General features: G+C 36.4%; 1 protein-coding gene across 1 annotated transcript in view; it reads right to left on the bottom strand.

The window, feature by feature from the left end:
• Positions 1 to 20,608, bottom strand: part of LOC121373456 (coadhesin-like) — a 113,890-nt gene that overhangs the window by 75,412 nt on the left and 17,870 nt on the right. Inside the window, exons 5-6 of the mRNA XM_041500120.1 lie at positions 17,366 to 17,685; positions 9,021 to 9,243 (exon numbers count right to left, since the gene is read on the bottom strand). Coding sequence (XP_041356054.1) covers positions 9,021 to 9,243; positions 17,366 to 17,685 — 543 coding nt within the window. The remainder of the gene's footprint in view (positions 1 to 9,020; positions 9,244 to 17,365; positions 17,686 to 20,608) is intronic.

The raw sequence follows: 20,608 nt of genomic DNA, 5'->3' as shown, positions 1-20,608 counted from the left end.
CTTAATTTAACACTATTTTTAACAGCTTCTGTTGTGTCCAATACCAGTATTCATTTGTATGTTTGATACACACAATAAAAGTCATATTTTATCATTTTGCAATCTCCGACTGATTTGTCAAGTGATCAGAACGGTCATTCTGTCTTTTGTGCCCACTAACTCTTATCTGATATTTCATCCTCAATTGTAGATTTAATTGGTGATAACTGATGAATATTAGTTAGTCATTTGTTTATTCAGCAATTCTTTATAAAATATTACAAACGTTTAATTTTTGTTTGGGGGGGGGGGGGGGGCATATGACCTCTTATAACAACAACGGAAGTGGTTGTGTTCATTATTAAAATAATTTATCTTGAGTGCCAATTAATTATAAATATACATACCGCCTTTACAAAAACGAAACTATTTTTTATCACCTGGCAATATCAATGCGATCATTTCATTCGATGAAGATGGAAATAAAAAGAATAGAAAAATATTATCCCCTTAAAGAAAATTTAAGATATCTTAATTTTTTTATTAAAATAATAATAATAAACCTTTGATCGGTTTAGCAAAATGAATACCCGTGGATGTCAGACCGACAATATCTCTGTTTTAACTGAATTACGTTTGAACTAACAGTACATAAAAGATGAGGCAGCTTGCATGTACATCATATGAACTTTTCAGTAACAGATACTGAGGGGCAAACTTAGGGATATGTATTTCCAGAAAGTTGACCATCACACGACCATATACGGTAAATAAATCTTTTTTTTTTTTTTTTTTTTTTTTTTTTTTTTTTTTTTTTTTTTATGTTGTTGGGTTGGTGTTGTTTGGAAATGGGGGAGCGACTGACCTTTAATTTTAACTGAGGGATTCATGGAACAATTTTCATGTCATATTCACTGGAAACTAGGGCAACTTCGTCTCAGAAACACCAGGTTCCGTAAAATGTTAGCTGATGCTACTAGTCCATGATTCCATTTATAAAAAAATCCTGTTTATTGATGTTTATTGACATATATTGAAGAAATATGACTACATGCACATACAGAAAAATAACCTTTCAGTCTAGTTTATTTGCTGCAAAAATACATATTTGCATATTTTTGAAAATTGCTGTGGGTGATAAATTCTTAACTTCGAGCCCTAATTTCAAGTTATTATAATCTAATTAGAGGGGCATACCCTAGTTTTAACCCGTGAAAATTAACACTATGTTTAGTTAATCTACAAACTTTAACACATTTGAATAAATTTATAATTGAGTGAAACATTAGTCTGTGACTTTGAAATGGGGAAATGCCCTCTAAAAATAGACCAAAACTCGACTCATTAGCTGTTACTTCTCAGACGCTCGTGCGTTTTTAAAAATATGAGAAATGCATTTTTTGATATTAAAAACACCAGGATGACTAAAAACACTTCGAATGTACGGAAATCTATAATCTAAACAATAAAATGTAAGTAAAGTATGATTTCTGTTATTAAAAACGGCTATAATAGTCAAAAATATGCCTTAGTGTTTAAAAACTAGGGTATGTCTCTTTAACTTAACATTTCAGTGGTTTTGAGGTGACAGCATGTTTTTACATAATATGGACATTATTATTTTGGACGCATGTATTTTTTGGGTACAAAATTTAATTGTGGCCTCGACTTTGATACAATCTAAAGCCCTGGTATTATTTCTGTTATTTCAGCTACATTATACGCTGACCAAGAAGTCAAATGACAAAACTTTGTAACATTAGTATGTATGTGTCGTCACGTGCATGACGTCAAAAGTTATAATCTGATTATATACGTTTATGTTTGCTTTAATCGGTCATCAAAATCGGCCAATAGAAACAGAGATTGGTGGATAAAATGTTTACGTTTGTTTTGTTTAACAACACCACTAGAGCACATTGATTTATTAGTCATCGGTTAATGGATGTCAAACATTTGGACATTTTGACAGATAATCTTAGAGAGGAAACCCACTATATTTTTTTCAAATAGTACCAAGCGATCTTTTATACGTATCATCATACAGAGAGGATATCACATACCACAGCCTTTGATATATCAGTCGTGGTGCCCTGGCTGGAACGAGAAATAGCCTAACATGGGCTCACTAATTAACAGGACTCCCACTGAATAGTTTTAAATCAACTGACGACAACTGAATTGATATTTGTGTGTCTTTTGTCATGCAGTATAAAGTCTACAGCACCAAGTACATATACCTGGACATGAGTCAGTTCCACAGGTTTCTGTGCCAGACAAAGTGTCGCTCCCCACACAGGGGCGGGACGTAGCCCAGTGGTAAAGTGCTCGATTGATGTGTGGTCGGTTTAGGATCGATCCCCACAATTGGTGTAACAAAGGTTGTGGTATGTACTATCCTGTCTGAGGGATGGTGCATATAAAAGATCCCTTGCTGCTAATCGAAAAGAATAGCCCATGAAGTGTCGACACCGGGTTTCCTCTCTCTATATATGTGTTGTCCTTAACCATATGTCTGACGTCACATAATCATAAAAATAAAATGAGTCGAGTGTGTCGTTAAATAAAACATGTCCTACCTTTCTTCCTGATCCGGCCATAACTGTTAAAAATGGGTAAATCCCGATGAAAGTAAAGTGACACTTGATCTGTTAACTGAACATGATAAAGCTATAAACAAAATAAAATCAGCTCAACATCTTCACGCATTCCAAAAATGTTTTGCGAAAAGGCTATAACTATGTCATACATGGGTCAACTGCCATGAAAAGGCTACAACTATGTCAAACATGGGTCAACTGCCATGAAAAGGCTATAACTATGTCAAACATGGGTCAACTGCCATGAAAAGGCTATAACTATGTCATACATGGGTCAACTGCCATGACAAAGGCTATAACTATGTCAAACATGGGTCAACTGCCACGAAAAGGCTATAACTATGTCAAACATGGGTCAACTGCCACGAAAAGGCTATAACTATGTCAAACATGGGTCAACTGCCACGAAAAGGCTATAACTATGTCAAACATGGGTCAACTGCCACGAAAAGGCTTTAACTATGTCAAACATGGGTCAACTGCCACGAAAAGGCTATAACTATGTCAAACATGGGTCAACTGCCACGAAAAGGCTATAACTATGTCAAACATGGGTCAACTGCCACGAAAAGGCTATAACTATGTCAAACATGGGTCAACTGCCACGAAAAGGCTATAACTATGTCAAACATGGGTCAACTGCCACGAAAAGGCTTTAACTATGTCAAACATGGGTCAACTGCCACGAAAAGGCTATAACTATGTCAAACATGGGTCAACTGCCACGAAAAGGCTATAACTATGTCAAACATGGGTCAACTGCCACGAAAAGGCTATAACTATGTCAAACATGGGTCAACTGCCACGAAAAGGCTATAAATTATGTCAAACATGGGTCAACTGCCACGAAAAGGCTATAACTGTGTCAAACATGGGTCAACTGCCACGAAAAGGCGATAACTATGTCAAACATGGGTCAACTGCCACGAAAAGGCGATAACTATGTCAAACATTGGTCAACTGCCACGAAAAGGCGATAACTATGTCAAACATGGGTCAACTGCCACGAAAAGGCGATAACTATGTCAAACATGGGTCAACTGCCACGAAAAGGCGATAACTATGTCAAACATGGGTCAACTGCCACGAAAAGGCGATAACTATGTCAAACATGGGCCAACTGCCACGAAAAGGCGATAACTATGTCAAACATGGGTCAACTGCCACGAAAAGGCTATAACTATGTCAAACATGGGTCAACTGCCACGAAAAGGCGATAACTATGTCATACATGGGTCAATTGCCATGAAAAGGTGATAGCTATGTCAAACATGGGTCAACTGCCATGAAAAGGCTATAACTATGTCATACATGGGTCAATTGCCATGAAAAGGCGATAACTATGTCATACATGGGTCAATTGCCATGAAAAGGCTATAACTATGTCAAACATGGGTCAACTGCCACGAAAAGGCTATAACTATGTCAAACATGGGTCAACTGCCACGAAAAGGCTATAACTATGTCATACATGGCTCAACTGCCACGAAAAGGCTATAACTATGTCAAACATGGGTCAACTGCCACGAAAAGGCTATAACTATGTCAAACATGGGTCAACTGCCATGAAAAGGCGATAACTATGTCATACATGGGTCAACTGCCATGAAAAGGCGATAACTATGTCATACATGGGTCAATTGCCATGAAAAGGCTATAACTATGTCATACATGGGTCAATTGCCATGAAAAGGCGATAACTATGTCATACATGGGTCAATTGCCATGAAAAGGCGATAACTATGTCATACATGGGTCAAACCGGCCTCGGTGGCGTCGTGGCAGGCCATCGGTCTACAGGCTGGTAGGTACTGGGTTCGGATCCCAGTCGAGGCATGGGATTTTTAATCCAGATACCGACTCCAAACCCTGAGTGAGTGCTCCGCAAGGCTCAATGGGTAGGTGTAAACCACTTGCACCGACCAGTGATCCATAACTGGTTCAACAAAGGCCATGGTTTGTGCTATCCTGCCTGTGGGAAGCGCAAATAAAAGATCCCTTGCTGCTAATCGGAAGAGTAGCCCATGTAATGGCGACAGCGGGTTTCCTCTCAAAATCTGTGTGGTCCTTAACCATATGTCTGACGCCATATAACCGTAAATAAAATGTGTTGAGTGCGTCGTTAAATAAAACATTTCTTTCTTTACATGGGTCAATTGCCATGAAAGTGAAACTTGAGAGAGGAAACCCGCTGTCGCCACTTCACGAGCTACTCTTTTCGATTAGCAGCAAGGGATCTTTTAGTTGCACCATCCCACAGACAGGGTAGTACATACAACACCCTTTGGTATACCAGTCGTGGTGCACTGGCTGGAACGAGAAATAACTCAATGGGCCCACCGACGGGGATCGATTACAGTTCGACCGTGCATAGAACGAGCACTTTACCACTGGGCTACGTGCCGCCCCCATGATACTGATGGAAGTTAGCCATGTTATGTTAGTTGGTAGTAATTTTCAACAACCTCATCCCCCATGATACTGGTGGAAGTTAGCCATGTTATGTTAGTTGGTAGTAATTTTCAACAACCTCATCCCCCATGATACTGGTGGAAGTTAGCCATGTTATGTTAGTTGGTAGTAATTTTCAACAACCTGCAATACATACTTGGACATGCAACTTGTGTGCACGGGTTGCTTCCAGTTTCAACGGCCGAGCCCACGCAATCATTTCCGTCATTTTCCGGTCTGGGACTATCACAGACTCGTCTCCGAGTCCATGGACGAGTTCCACTGCCGCACGACACAGAGCAGGCTCCGACTACTCTGGCTCCCCACGGTCCCCACTGCCCATCAACTGACAGAGAAAGAAAACGGAAAGGAATGTTCGTTTAATGACACCTCAGCACATTTTAAACTGTACTGAATTTTTAGCTATTAAATTAAATGTGTGCCTTTAAGATGGGATAAACAGATATTGAATTAAAAAGTTAGTTTCTGTTGTTTAAGGACACCACTAGAACACAGTGATTTATTACTCATCGGCTACTGGATTTCAAACATTTGCTGATATTGAATTTAAGATGTTAAAATTTAATAGAAATTTACAAATTCAAAATATTCTAGATATCTCAGTTTGTTTGTATAAAGACTGCCTCAAAGAAAGAAAGAAAGAAATGTTTTATTTAACAATGCACTCAACACATTTTATTTACGGTTATATGGCATCAGACATATGGTTAAGGACAACACCGATATTGAGAGAGGAAACCCACTGTTGCCACATCATGGGCTACTCTTTTCGATCAGCAGCAAGGGGTCTTTTATATGCACCATCCCACAGGCAGGATATACTGAATTAAGAGCCAAATGAAACGCAATAATATTGTTTAGCTGTTACATAGAGGATACTCCCTGAGTGTCTTGTGATATCATAATTTATCAGCACCAGTTGATAATAAAAGTATGAAATCCGTGGCTTGCCGAGGATCTTTATAGTTTTATTAAAGAGACATACACTAGTTTCAAACCGTGAAAATTAACACTAAGTTTACTTAATCTACAAACATGTAACACATTTGGATAAAGTTACAATTGAGTGAAACATGAGTCTGTGACTTTGAAAAGGTGAAATACCCTCTAAAATAGGACTAAGACTCGACTCCATAACTGTTACTTCTCAGACGCACGTGCGTTTTTAAAAATACGAGAAATGCATTTTCTGATATTAAAAACACCAGGATGACCAAAAACACCTCAAATGTACGGAAATTGATAATATAAACAATAAAATCTAAGTAAAGTATGATTTAAGTTATCAAAAACAGTTACAATAGTTAAAAATATGTGTTAGTGTTTAAAAACTAGGGTATGTCCCTTTAACGAGTGTTGATAAATTATGATATCACAAGACATTATTTTCATTTGTGACAAGTGAGAACAATATCAGTTATGTTGGTTGAATGTCACTATATTTGGCAGCGTTAAACTCGTTAACTAGCAGAACGACAGTGGCGTGATGTCATTAATGATAGGTTTAGCACTGCAACATACACAGTGACGTAACAAAATACTGTTTGGCAGAACGACAGTGGTGTGATGTCATTAATGATAGGTTTAGCACTGCAACATACACAGTGACGTAACAAAATACTGTTTGGCAGAACGACAGTGGTGTGATGTCATTAATGATAGGTTTAGCACTGCAACATACACAGTGACGTAACAAAATACTGTTTGGCATACTGTTTGGCAGAACGACAGTGGTGTGATGTCATTAATGATAGGTTTAGCACTGCAACATACACAGTGACGTAACAAAATACTGTTTGGCAGAACGACAGTGGTGTGATGTCATTAATGATAGGTTTAGCACTGCAACATACACAGTGACGTAACAAAATACTGTCTTGTGATTAAAATGTGACCAATCAAGATTAGAAGAAGCAATATCTCCTAGGAGAATATCGCAGGAGATATTGCTAATTATAGTGTCAGCGATATCTCCTACAAAAGCCTTTAATGGATGATAATAAAAAATAAAATTCCCATTAAAATGGGATAAACAGCTACTGAATTAAACAGTTAAAGTTTGTTTTGTTTAACGACACCACTAGAGCACAGTGCTTTATTACTCATCAGCTACTGGATGTCAAACATTTGGTGATATTGAATTTAAGATGTTTAAATTTAATAGAAATTTACAAATTAAAAATTTTCTAAATATCTCTGTTAGTTTGTATAAAGACTGCCTCAAAGAATGACACTACTAAGTTTTAGATCTATCCAATCAAAACTCAAGGAGAAGACAGACTTTCCAATTTTCCATTTAAATTTTAAAAACATTTAATAAGTCAGAACTAAATTTTTCAAAATGTCTCTCTGCTATGTTTGTTAGCTGAATAGCATAATTCAGACTTCGACAATCTTTGTACATTTATGATCGCAAGTTTAACAGATACACGTAGATTCAGATTAGGGCAATCTACAATTACGTTTGCTGGTTTAACAGCTATATTCAGACTATCTATAGTAATGTTTTCTAGTCAAACAGCTAGATTCAGATTAGGGCAATCTACTGTTATGTTTGCTGGTTGAACAGCTATATTCAGACCACCTATTGTAATGTTTGCTAGTTAAACAGCTGGATTCAGATTGGGGCAATCTACAGTTATATATGTTTGCTAGTTAAACAACTAGATTCAGATTTGGGCAATCTACAGTTGTTTGCTAGTTGATCATCTAGATTCAGACTAACTATAGTAATGTTTGCTAGTCAAACAGCTAGGTTCAGATTAGGGTAATCTACAGTTATGTTTGCTAGTTGACCAGCTAGATTCAGACTATCTGTAGTAATGTTTGCTAGTCAAACAGCTAGATTCAGATTAGGGAAATCACTAAGTATGTTTGCTGGATGAACAGCTAGATTCAGACTATCTATAGTAATGTTTGCTAGTCAAACAGCTAGATTCAGATTAGGGAAATCTATAGTTATGTTTGCTGGATGAACAGTTATATTCAGACTATCTATACTAAACTTTGCTCATTAAACAGCTAGAGTCAGACTTAGACCATCTACATGTATACTTATGTTTGCTAGTTGACCAGTTAGATTCAAACTATCTATAGTAATGTTTGTTGGTTGAACAGCTAGATTCAGATTTGGGCAATCTACAGTTATGTTTGATAATCTAACACCTAGGTTCAGACTTTGACAATCTACAGTTATGTTTGCTAGTTGAAAAACTAGATTCAGACCTGGATATAATCTACAGTTGTTTCTAGTTGAATACAGCTAGATACAGACTTGGGCGATCTACAGTTATGTGTACTAGTTTAACAGCTAGATTCAGACTTGGACAACTTATAGTTTAGCAGTTTAACAGCTACATTCAGACTTGGATATAATCTACAGTTATGTTCACTAGTTGAACAGCTAAATTCAGACTAGGACAACCTATAGTTTACTAGTTTAAAGCTAGATGCAAACTTGGACAACCTACAGTTATGTTCACTAGTTGAACAGCTGAATTTAGACTAGGACAACCTATAGTTTACTAGTTAACAGCTAGATGCAAACTTGGACAACCTACAGTTATGTTCACTGGTTGAACAGCTGAATTTAGACTAGGACAACCTATAGTTTACTAGTTAACAGCTAGACTAAAGACTTGGAAAATCTACAATGAAACCCCTCTAAACCATACACCCTCGGGACCAAGTAAAATGTCCGGTTTTAATAGGTATCTGGTTTAAAGAGGTTAAGTTCTGTACTTATTTTAAAACACGGACCATGAAAAATGTCCGATTGTCACGGAATTTCGGTTTACAGAGGGTCTGGTTTTGAGAGGTTTTACTGTAGTTATTTTTGTTAGTTTAATGGCTAGATTCAGATTTGGACAACCTACAGTTATATTTGCTAGTTAGCTTGGTTTAGACTTGGACGATCAATAACTACAGTGTATATATGCCAGATAAGAAGCTATTTTCCGCCAGACTTACTTGGACAATTTATAGATATGTTTAGAAGCTGATTAGCAAGATCGTCGAAGTTGGCAACTCGAATCACTTTGTCTGGCGAAGACGCTATAGCCATCAATTCTGACACCGTTGCCTGGCCTACTCCTACGGCATATATAACAATGCCATTTGATTTAGCCAACCGTGCCTCTTCAGCAGTTAATGCTGTATTGGCACTCTCTCCATCAGTGATAACAATCATCAACTGTAACAAAAACCAAAAAATATTGTGCACAAAACATTAAAAGCTAATTTTATTCATACTGGTAGTTATTGTCATGGTCAAGGATGTGAGAGGGGCTGGAAAAAAAGCTTACTGTGGCCGGGTTCCAGGGGCCGCTCAAGGGCCCCTAAAGGAAAACTGTTGTTTGCAACTCCTGGAACTGCCAAAAATTGCATTCAATGCTAACAAATCTAAACTAGTTATAACTTATAATATAAGACACACATCATAAACTTGAAACCGTGAAAACTGGCAAATGAACCTTGTGTGGTCAACAGTATTGAACATCCTGTTTTTTGATTTTTTAAGACGAAATAGAAAAGCGCATTTACGCGTAGCTCTCACATCCCTGCATGTTTTTAATCCAATTAATAGGTTCAAGCACGGTGTCCTGGGCACACACACATCAACTATTTGGACTGACTGTCCAGGGGCCCGTTCCACGAAGCTATCTTAGCACTACTATCGCCGTAAATGCCTACCATCGCCACCTTAATTTGTGTCTACGATCACCAGCCCGCTCCAAGACGCGGCGTAGCTTACTATCGTCGTAAACTACTGTGAAAATTTACAATTCTCGGAACTGGCGTGACGTCACACGGCCTAGTTACCGATCATCCGGGTCTTTGGGGGTGAAGCAAAGCCTTAGTGATTACTGGTTTACATAGAATAAAGTTATCATATTAACTTTTTACATGCCTTACATATTGTCATTTATTTTCTGTAGCTAACACTTAGTTGCAATACGTCTTATGAGTATTATAACAGCTTGGGTTGCCATATAAGAGAAACGAACAACGGGAATCTGAATTAGTATAATCTATATTTAGTACCGATATGTTTCCGTGTACTTTGAATGTCGAGGCGACAGGGCAGGTTGGGCAGAATATAATTTTTGTTGATGCAATTTTCAGGTAATGTTAATTATAAATTTTAACAATTTTGAAATGATAAGATAATGATTAATATAATAATTATGATGTGGGCTACAAAATATATAATTTGTATTTATAATAAAATTTGTATGCATGATTAAGTTAATTATTTTTATGATTTAATAATTATTTTATTTCCAAATAGTATGTAATAATTAAACAATGGCAACAGTATAATGTTCCACTGAATACATTCTTTTATTCTTAAAACAAAATACAGTTTCTTGAAATAATGAAATGCTTTTGTTTTTACAGACTGAAAAATTACCACATGATGTTGCCCTTCCTTACCGGTTGAATGCAGACAAAAAGAAAATAGCAATAATAAAATGTAGCCATCCTCAGACCTTGACATCTATGGGGAGCAATATCTCTCTCTACTTACCCATCACACCTGAGATTAGTTCAAGGAAAATAATATATAGTTCCCTTTGGCATGTGAATTTATATACATGTAGAATCAATATGGTAATATTTTAAATTGCCCCCATAAACTAAGTTAGGGAGCAAATAATCAGTTCCCTCCGTTATTTTCATGTCGAGGTCTACAACCTAATAAAACATAAGTGTTACCTCGTCGAACAAACATGCAAATGTTGTAATAATAGGGTTTAACCTGGTATATTTTGTAATAAAACACAAAAACTTACCTGAGTAACTAATGGTTAATATATATATAATATTGGTGTTGTTTTATATCTGTCACAATGGATATTGCAGATATTTTTTTGTTCAGTCTTGTGCTGTATTGGAATTGTTATTGTAATTCAATTTAAGTAATATCTACAAAACTAATGTTTAATAGTATACAGCTGGAGAAAGGAGGCAAATATCATGGTTGTTAATAAACTGATCTATATCGGTATGCCTTCTACTAGACTACACATATTTAACCTAAGTTGCTTTTAACCCGGGTTAAATTACCTCATGTAGATGCAATTATGTAGCATATTCAAGAAAAATATATGGATGAGATGGTTAAATGCTATATTCTCCATGTCAAACAGTGTTTTCAAAATGGAAAACAAATATCAAATATGGCAGTTGACCATTCATTTTATTGCAGGTAATTGCTAAAGCAGATTACACACACTGAACTGTAGAATACCATGAAACTACATATATATATATATATATATATATATATATATGTAAAAAGGTAAGTCCTCCAACTTGAATAAGCAAAATCTACCAATGTACCACAACCACCAAATTACATTGATCCACAATAGAGTAGATTTTTATGTATTTTTAGATTTATGTGTATGTGTGTGTGTGTGTGTATATATATATATATATATATATATATATATATATATATATATATATATATATATATATATATATATATATATAGAAACAAAGGCACACACAACACACATTATTTACCCTCTGCACCAAAGTAAATACTAAACAGAGGGGGCGGGGGGGGGGGACGACCTATATTTTCTTACTGCAGGCCTGCTATAGACACATTTGCAAAAAAAAAAAAATAATAATTAAAGTTTAAACAAGAATTTAGGCGTATATTATAATTATTGTATGTTTGTAATGTAGCAGTATAAACTTATTTTAAAATTAAAAAAAAAAATAATAAGATGCAGTAGCTGTAGTATGGCAAAATAAATACAAGTATAGATAATATCCAAGCATCTAAGATTAAATGAAAAATAAAGACCACACAAATTTAATGATAAAGGAAAATAGGGGAAAGTGGTCTAAAACGGGCCCTCAAGTTAAAATGCGCTCCCCACATTATCTTATGTTCAATTTCGTAGTCCAAAAATGCACTGTACACAACAACCCCGCTTCCAGTTGATGACGTTTTTGTGACATGCGCGTTTTTTTAGCGTCCGTAGGCTTGTGCAAAGAAGAACAACACTTTTGTCGGTTCCCGCTAAAAAAAAAACTTCTACAAAAGTTCATCTCGAGCTTAAGGTATGTATGAATGCCAACTATAAATTACACAGTTGTTTTCAAACATTGAACCTATGTATTTTACAAAGATATGTCATTGTTCAACATCGTACTGCTTGTTTGATTCTAAACATGGTAGGTGTCAACGAGTATGAGCTCCTGGGGGCCCATTTTAACCCAAGAAGTAATAATGTGTCATAGGGCTGGCTTAACAAAGCTACTGTATCGCATTGTAAATTACATTGTTAATAAACAACAACAATAACAACATGTGTACTGAAACCTTTTGTGTGTGTGTCTATTTTCAGTACTATGGGGAAATATATCCGCAAGACAACACTGACAAAGCTGGAGTGAAGAGAGTATGCAGCGTGCAATACTAGCTGTTAGACATGGAGCTATGGGACTCAAAAAGGGCATGCAAGCAATTCAACGTTCAACGAAGATGTTGTAAAGAAGGTTCATCAGAAATTGCTGCTGAAAAAGGATTGGGATCGAGACACCCTTGTTTTTCTCCTAAGCTTGAAAAGGAAATGGTAAATCATCTGCTGTCAGAGCTCATTGCTTATTTTGTGGAGAGAAGTTTTCCGAATCTAGGCAGAGTGAGAAATGGATCCAGTGCATGGCGTGTAAACAGTGGGCTCATCAAGAATGCTCTGGCGCGGAAAATGATATATTTTACTGCGATCTTTGTACAAGTGACTGAAGATGGATGGTTTAAGCAATCTTTTGATGCTGAATACACTTTATGAAATGCATCACACCTTTTGAGGATAGTAATGGGCAATGTATCACAGAGCAATTAGTTCGTTTTGTTTTATTAGAAGTCTGTTCATTTCATTTATTAACATGAAAAACCAGTTTTTAAGACCCGATATTGTGTATTGTTCCCTTTTTTAAAAAATTACCTCAAGGGCCCATTTTACACAATAGTTGGGGTAAAATGGGATTTTTTTATGGTTTACTAAATTTAATTTTCGACCATAAAAGAGTTAAATGCAACTGGATTCTGTTCTTTATACATCAATTACATATGTTAAACAACGAAGCAATCAATATAGTATTTGATTTATATTTCAAAAATTAAGATTAATTTAGGAATTTGCTTAAGAGGCCCGTTTTAGACCACGTTCCCCTACTCTTTATTCAAGAACTGGATGCATCGTTTTGTTGGGGGTTTTTTCGTGGAAGACGATGGAATTGTGTATTTTATTTACAGTATAATGTGGGATTTTTATCACTGCACATGCTTTAGCCATTTTGTTTGCTAAATTAATCTCTGTTGGTTTCAACAAGCAACAACATTAAAGTCAACGAAGTCACATTCTGTGAGGGAAACCATGGAATTCCATCAGGTTTGTCGTTTTAATGACCCTACCCACAAGCGGCGCCTAGTCTCTTCTTTTGGAAATTTGTAAAACGATATTTTTTTTTTTAACATCATGTTATGGTTTATGCAGCCAACTGCACAACATATTTTAGGCATCGTGACTGTTAACTGTTGTAAATGATCGACCAAAGTTGCCTCATTTCACTATCTAACCATACGTAACTAAGGAGAAGCTTCACCGCGTGATAAACAATGGCGGCCAGGGGTCGAAGTACCCGTATGTTTGGTTCCGAGAATAGGCACGAGGCAGTTGTAAGCCACTAATGTAGATGTCAAATGGCAGTTAGATGATGATTTGATAATTTTCTGACAAAGATACTAACTTATTGTGTAAAAATAGATCTAATACATACCAAATACCTTTTGTGAAACTCGTCGTTCCATGAAAAACATTCTAGGCTATACGACCTTCACACGAAAATACGGGAGGTAACTCTCATGTCTTATGCATTCGACAATTTTCGCTTAGCACACAAACTGACAAAGTTAATTCATAGATGTCCGATACCAATGAATACACCCAAATGTTCCAAAAAGTCGGTAACCAATTTATTATTTAACTAATTCGCACTTATTTGCAAAGAATATATTAATCATTAAAGGGACACTTAAGACTACCATAAGGTTGCTTTGTGGAACGACTGTAAAGTTTACGGTGCCATTTGTAAAACTCACCTTAAGCCACTACAATTCAAGCTAATTAAAATTAGCTCCACTGGTTAATTACTATTGCCTGTGGATCTAACAGCATCCCATTGGAGCTCATGTCCAGTTGACCTTTCATTCGACCAATCAAAACCTTACTTACAAAAACTTGTCAGTGATTTGAAAAGAATTTGAAAACATTCGGGATTATGCCGACGGTATACGAAATGATTCGGGTGAATTACGAAGTATGCCGGAAACTAATTTCAATATAAAATTTTATATAAATTTTGTATCAAGACGAAACAAAAACCGTGATGGTATAGCCATAAAATCTGTTTATATACTAGTTTATTACTGCACTTTTCCCCCCGTTTTTTTAATGTTGAAATAGACCAACAAGTTTGTCTATTGCATAAATACTCTCGCCCGATATTTTTAGAATTTGTATGCTCCCGAATAACGCTATAAAAGGCGAAGTGTAATTGGTCGATATTTAAATTGTTATTTATAGATGAAATGTCACCTGGACATGGGAGTCCACGCAATGCTGTTAGATCTACTGGTAGACCAGTAGAGCTAATTTTAATCAGATTGCTACAATGAACCTCGGCTACAATTCTTTTGTGACACAGGGCCAAGGACAGTGGGTTAGAGGTTAGTGGTAATTAGCAAGCCTTGAAATAAGCGGACGGTCACGGTCATTGTCCGATACAAATTTCGATTGCGCCGATCATCATGTCCGAAGCTCGCATTGTAGTAAAAGCCGGCTGTTTTGGAGTCGAATACACTTAATGCATCGATTAAAAAAAAAATTGATTACGAATGAAAAAATACAAATATGTACCAGTGGGATCCGAACCGGTTCACGGGGCACTTGACAGTCCAACACCAAGTTCATCTACAGTCCGCGTACCTGTTCAGTAGGATTTTTTATAGTCTCGATTTTGCAGGAACTTACATTGTGAAAAGTGATGTCACGCATATTAGTAATTGAACTTTCGTACTTAGCGTATACTTCCTGTTGCGTTTTCGTTTAAAGTGTGCAATTCAAATTGCCTCGTGGTTAATAATTAAAGGATGTTGAACAAAATAACTTCAGTCTTTGCTGTAAAAAAACAGACAGGTACCAATAATGACAAATCAACTGTCCCTGTTCCCAGTATCCGCGGCGGGCAGCCGCCAATTAAATCGTCCCCCAAAAATTCCCAAACGAATATCCCGCAGAGTAGTATCTTAAAATCTAGCACTGAACTAAAATGGTAAAAGGAGTATTTAGTTAAAACAAATGCCTCTTTGTGGCTACAGTTTGAAGAAAACACCAAAGGCGAGGTTACACTTATGACGTGCTCGCTCTGCAAAACATTTCAAAAAGAAATGCAGTATATCACGATTTTTCGGACGCATGGATCAAAGAGTCCACAAATCTGCGTGTGTCAAATGCTAAAGATCACTCGGCAACAAAAATATAGAATATTACCACAAACAAGACACTGACGACATTGAAAAAAATGGATGAGTCTGAGTCAGATCATCATGAATCTGAAAGTCCAACACAAAGTGATAGTGACAACAGTTTCATGGGTTTCTTAGGCCCTATCCTAACCGGCCGCGAGCGATTATTTTAGAAATCATTGACTTCCATTGCCGCATCCTAACTGTACGCATGATTTCTAAAATAATCGCTCATGTAGCTCGCGGCTGGTTAGGGTACAGCTTTACCAGAGGACATATATTAATGCATCATAGACTATTGCCTTAATTGCTGCATTGGTTATTTAGTAATTAAATATATCAATTATTAAACAACACAAAACATAATTTATTTCTTTTTTATTTACAATGTTTTGTGACAGGTACAGTTTCTTTCATGTCAGGCACAAATTGATTGGTGCAGGACATTGTGTCAGGTACACTAAAATGTTTTATTTCAAGCCTTGATACAAGTCAGTGTAGTGGCCTTACACCTACGCACTGAGTTGTTAAACTTCCTCTGAGTGGTACCGGCCTCGGTGGCGTCGTGGTTAAACCATCGGTCTACAGGCTGGTAGGTACTGGGTTCGGATCCCAGTCGAGGCATGGGATTTTTAATCCAGATACCGACTCCAAACCCTGAGTGAGTGCTCCGCAAGGCTCAATGGGTAGGTGTAAACCACTTGCACCGACCAGTGATCCATAACTGGTTCAACAAAGGCCATGGTTTGTGCTATCCTGCCTGTGGGAAGCGCAAATAAAAGACCCCTTGCTGCTAATCGGAAAGAGTAGCCCATGAAGTGGCGACAGCGGGTTTCTTCTAAAAAATCTGTGTGGTCCTTAACCATATGTTTGATGCCATATAACTGTAAACAAAATGTGTTGAGTGCGTCATTAAATAAAGCATTTCTTTCTTTCTTTCCTCAGAGTAGGAGCCGGTACCGGGAGGAGAACCCAGTGCCTACCAGCCGTATATGTCCAATGGCTTAACCACTACACCACTGAGGCCGGTTTAACAAAACATTAATATTTTAATCTGTAAATGTTAACATTGGTGGTCAAGTACCGAGACTGGACCTAAGGTTAGGCTTGCACAATGGTCTAAACTGCCGTCTCCCATTCAGAATATATACATTTATGTTGAACAATGGTTCATTCATAATATACATGTATATATTCAAAGCATAAGCCGAAACCATATCTTAAGTTTTATAACTTTAAAAGGGACAGACCCTAGTTTCAACCCGTGAAAATAAACACTAAGTTTAGTTTATCTAAAAACCTGTAACACATTTGGATAAAGTTGCAATTGAGTGAAACATGAGTGTGTGACTTTGAAATGGTGAAATACCCTCTAAAATAGACTAAAACTCAACTCCATAACTGTTACTTCTCAGACACGTGCATTTTTAAAAATATGAGAAATGCATTTTATGATATTAAAAACACCAGGATGAACAAAAACACTTCGAATGTACGGAAATGGATAATCTAAACAATAAAATCTAAGTAAAGTATGATTTCAGTTATCAAAATTGGCTCTAATAGCAATAGTCAAAAATAAGCCTTAAAGTATTTTAAAAGTAGGGTATGTCTCTTTAAAGTATTTTATTACAATTCAGAGACTTTTAAAGACCTAAAAAAATATTTCAAATTCAAAGACTTTCAATGAATTTAAAGATCGCTATACAAACCCTGTTAAAAAAAAGAAAAAAAGCAGCAGAAAAGTCTGCTATAACTCTACCTTGGTCGAAGATGTCTGTCGGTTCAGCTGATAAATCATCTGCGCACCCGCCTTGATACCCAACCACGTAAAGGTGCCACCAGCAGGATAAGGAAGACCAACAATTCCTGATCTGTATCCACTGATGTCTGTGGTCATGCTAATATTGGCATCCAAAGCATGACTGAACAACACGAGACCCATGGACACCTTCGTGCTGAAGGCAAACAGTTTAGTCGTAAGTCCTTGCAGAGCAGTCTTCACAGAAGTAGCAAAAACATTGTCTCCTATGCTGAATGACCCATCCTGAACGATGACGATGTCTGTCACTCTTCTGCATACTGAAAGTAATATAGGCCTACATTTGATCAAAATGAAAGGAATGTGTTTTATTATAGTCATACTCAGTGCAGAAACTGGTACATGAAATGCCGTGGGATGGTGCATATAAAAGATCCCTTGCTGCTAATCGAAAAGAGTAGCCCATGAAGTGGCGACAGCGGGTTTCCTCAATATCTGTGTGGTCCTTAACCATATGTCTGACGTCATATAACCATAAATAAAATGTGTTGAGTGCATCATTAAATAAAACATTTCCTTCCTTCAGTGCAGAATTAAAGGCATATTGTCACAGACCACTGACCTATTTAATTGTCTAAGTATTACCTGAACAAATATAACCAATATGCAATCTTGGGCTAGGTCAGGGATCGATCCCACACCGACTGCGCATCGAGCGAGCGCTGTACCACTGGACTACATCCCTCCCTTTGAGGCCAAACGTTTCACAGTCCTAACACATACATGTACACGTGTGTACAGTCTTGAGAAGAAACCCGCAACATCTTTCCACCAGCAGCACGAGATCTCTAATATGCATTAATTTTTTTTACAGTTAAAAATATTGTCCTGATTTTGCTGCCATTGAAAAAAAATGTCCAACCAATAAAGCCTTTTTAATGAATAACTATACAAATTAAATCCATTTTCTTGTTTAGTATGTCAACGTCTGTATATATTCATCCATTGTTTACATCGTCACCCAAACTGGATTTTACACCCCAGAAATTTCATACATACAGAAAAAATATTTATATACTTACATGTATATTACAAAAAAAAAATAAAAAAAAATATAAAAAAAAAATCACCCCAACCCCCCCCCCCCCCCCCCCCCCGAAGTATGGGCTATTACAAACATTAATAATTATGATCCGACACATTTTGAATATACATGTATATACGAGGACTGAAATTCTAAACATATAAAAATATTTTATGTACACTTTAGCCATTAAAAGTACTCTTACTATTAGCTAGAGTTTGTTGGAAACATTTTTACAATAGCACCAAACTCAAGACAATCGCCCTTGAATAAACTGCCAAGAAATCAATTTGAATCCATTTGATCTGGCCAGGGGCGTTACACAGCCCAGTGGTAAAGTGCTCGCATAATGTGCGGTCAGTTTAGGATCGATCCCCGTCAGTGGCCCCATAGGACTATTCCTCATTTCAGCCAGTGCTCCACAACTGATGTAACAAAGGCCATGGTACATACTATCCTTGATCTGTTAACTGAACATGATAAAGCTATAAACAAAACATTTCAGCTTAATATCTTCAGGTGTTCCACAAATGTTTTGCGAAAAGGCGATATAACTATGGATATAACTATGGATATAACTATGTCAAACATGGGTCAACTGCCATGAAAGTGAAACTTGGATCTGTAACAGTACTTGATAAAGATATATTAAAAACGTTTGGAAAACTATATGTGGGACAGACGGATGGACAGACAGACAGACAGACAGAAGGACATAGATGAAACTGGATGAAACTTATAGTGTCCTCAGGTGGGACTGACGGGGGACTATTAACAAGCCATGCTTTGGAATACAGGTTACACAAGGCTCACTCTGGATCAAAACTGCCTGTAGCCAAACAATTAGCCAAATGAGATTTTTTATTAGCCATAATGAAATTGTTTTAGCCAAAATTGTTTTGATCAGTACTGCATAGAACATTTATATATGAAAATGCATCGTTTTCATCTAATTATGTACAAAGTGAAATAAATGTGAATAACAAAACCGTATTCCCAGTTAATATATTTATTACTTATTAAAGGGACATTACTGAGTTTGCTGCAATTTTTAAGATGTTATTGACTAACAGAGATTTTTTACGACTGTAATTACATATCAAATATATATTTCTGCATAAAATATTTGTGGCTGTATATTAAATGTGTTTCTGATCGTTGTAATATTTGTACTATGTTAAATTTCATTTTATTTCCTAAAAACGATTTTTTCGTAAGTACGAAATTATTTGAGGACAAAATCCAGTTTTGGCTTCTTACAACTATTAAGACGACCAGAAACACATTGAATATACAGACATTGATATTCTAAACAAGAATATGTATTTAATATGTAAGTTTAATCGTAGAAATATTTTATTAGTCGGAAACATCTTACAATGCAGCAAACTCGGGAATGTCCCTTTAAGGTACCCGGTACATGTAATTTTAGCAAACATCATTGCTCTGTATTCTGGATGACACTGTTTCTCATTACCAACCGCCATTATGCTAATTGAATATTTGGTATTATTATTATATTCGAGATTTCAGCTAGATTATATGACCTTTGTTCACATCAGAAGATAGAAAATGGCTTAGCCAAAAGTTTAGCCACATGTTTTGTAAAAATTAGCCAATGGCTAATTTGCCTACCGAGAGCACAAACGTTGGTTACATTGTAGGTGCACACTAAAATGTGTAATTTTATTATTTTTTCTAGTATGTATAAGCAGTAAGTTGTAAAAGAACACACTGCAAACTATAAATGCCGAGTTGTTACAATTTAATTTATTTAAATTCGCATTAAATTCGCAGACCCTAGTTTCAACTCTTAAAAATAGACACTAAATTTAGTTAATAAACAAACCTGTAACACATTTGGATAAAGTTACAACAGTGACGTGAGTGTGTCTGTGACGTTAAAACTGGGAAATATCCTTAAAAATAGACTAGAACTCATTAACAACTGCTACTTCTCAGATGCACGTGCGATTTTGAAACTTTGAAAAATGCATTTTGTGGTATTAGAAACACCAGGATGACCAGAAACACTTCGGTTGTATGAAAATGGATAATCTAAACAATATTATACAAGTAATGTTTGATTTAAGTGATCATAAACAGCTCTAATAGTGAAAAATATGCTTTTAAATAGTGTTTAAAAACTACGGTCTATC

This window comes from Gigantopelta aegis, chromosome 5 (assembly GCF_016097555.1).
Source record: "Gigantopelta aegis isolate Gae_Host chromosome 5, Gae_host_genome, whole genome shotgun sequence".
In the NCBI taxonomy this organism is placed as follows: domain Eukaryota; kingdom Metazoa; phylum Mollusca; class Gastropoda; order Neomphalida; family Peltospiridae; genus Gigantopelta; species Gigantopelta aegis.
The sequence above is the reverse complement of the archived record's forward strand: the minus strand, read 5'-3'. Positions and strand labels throughout refer to the sequence as shown.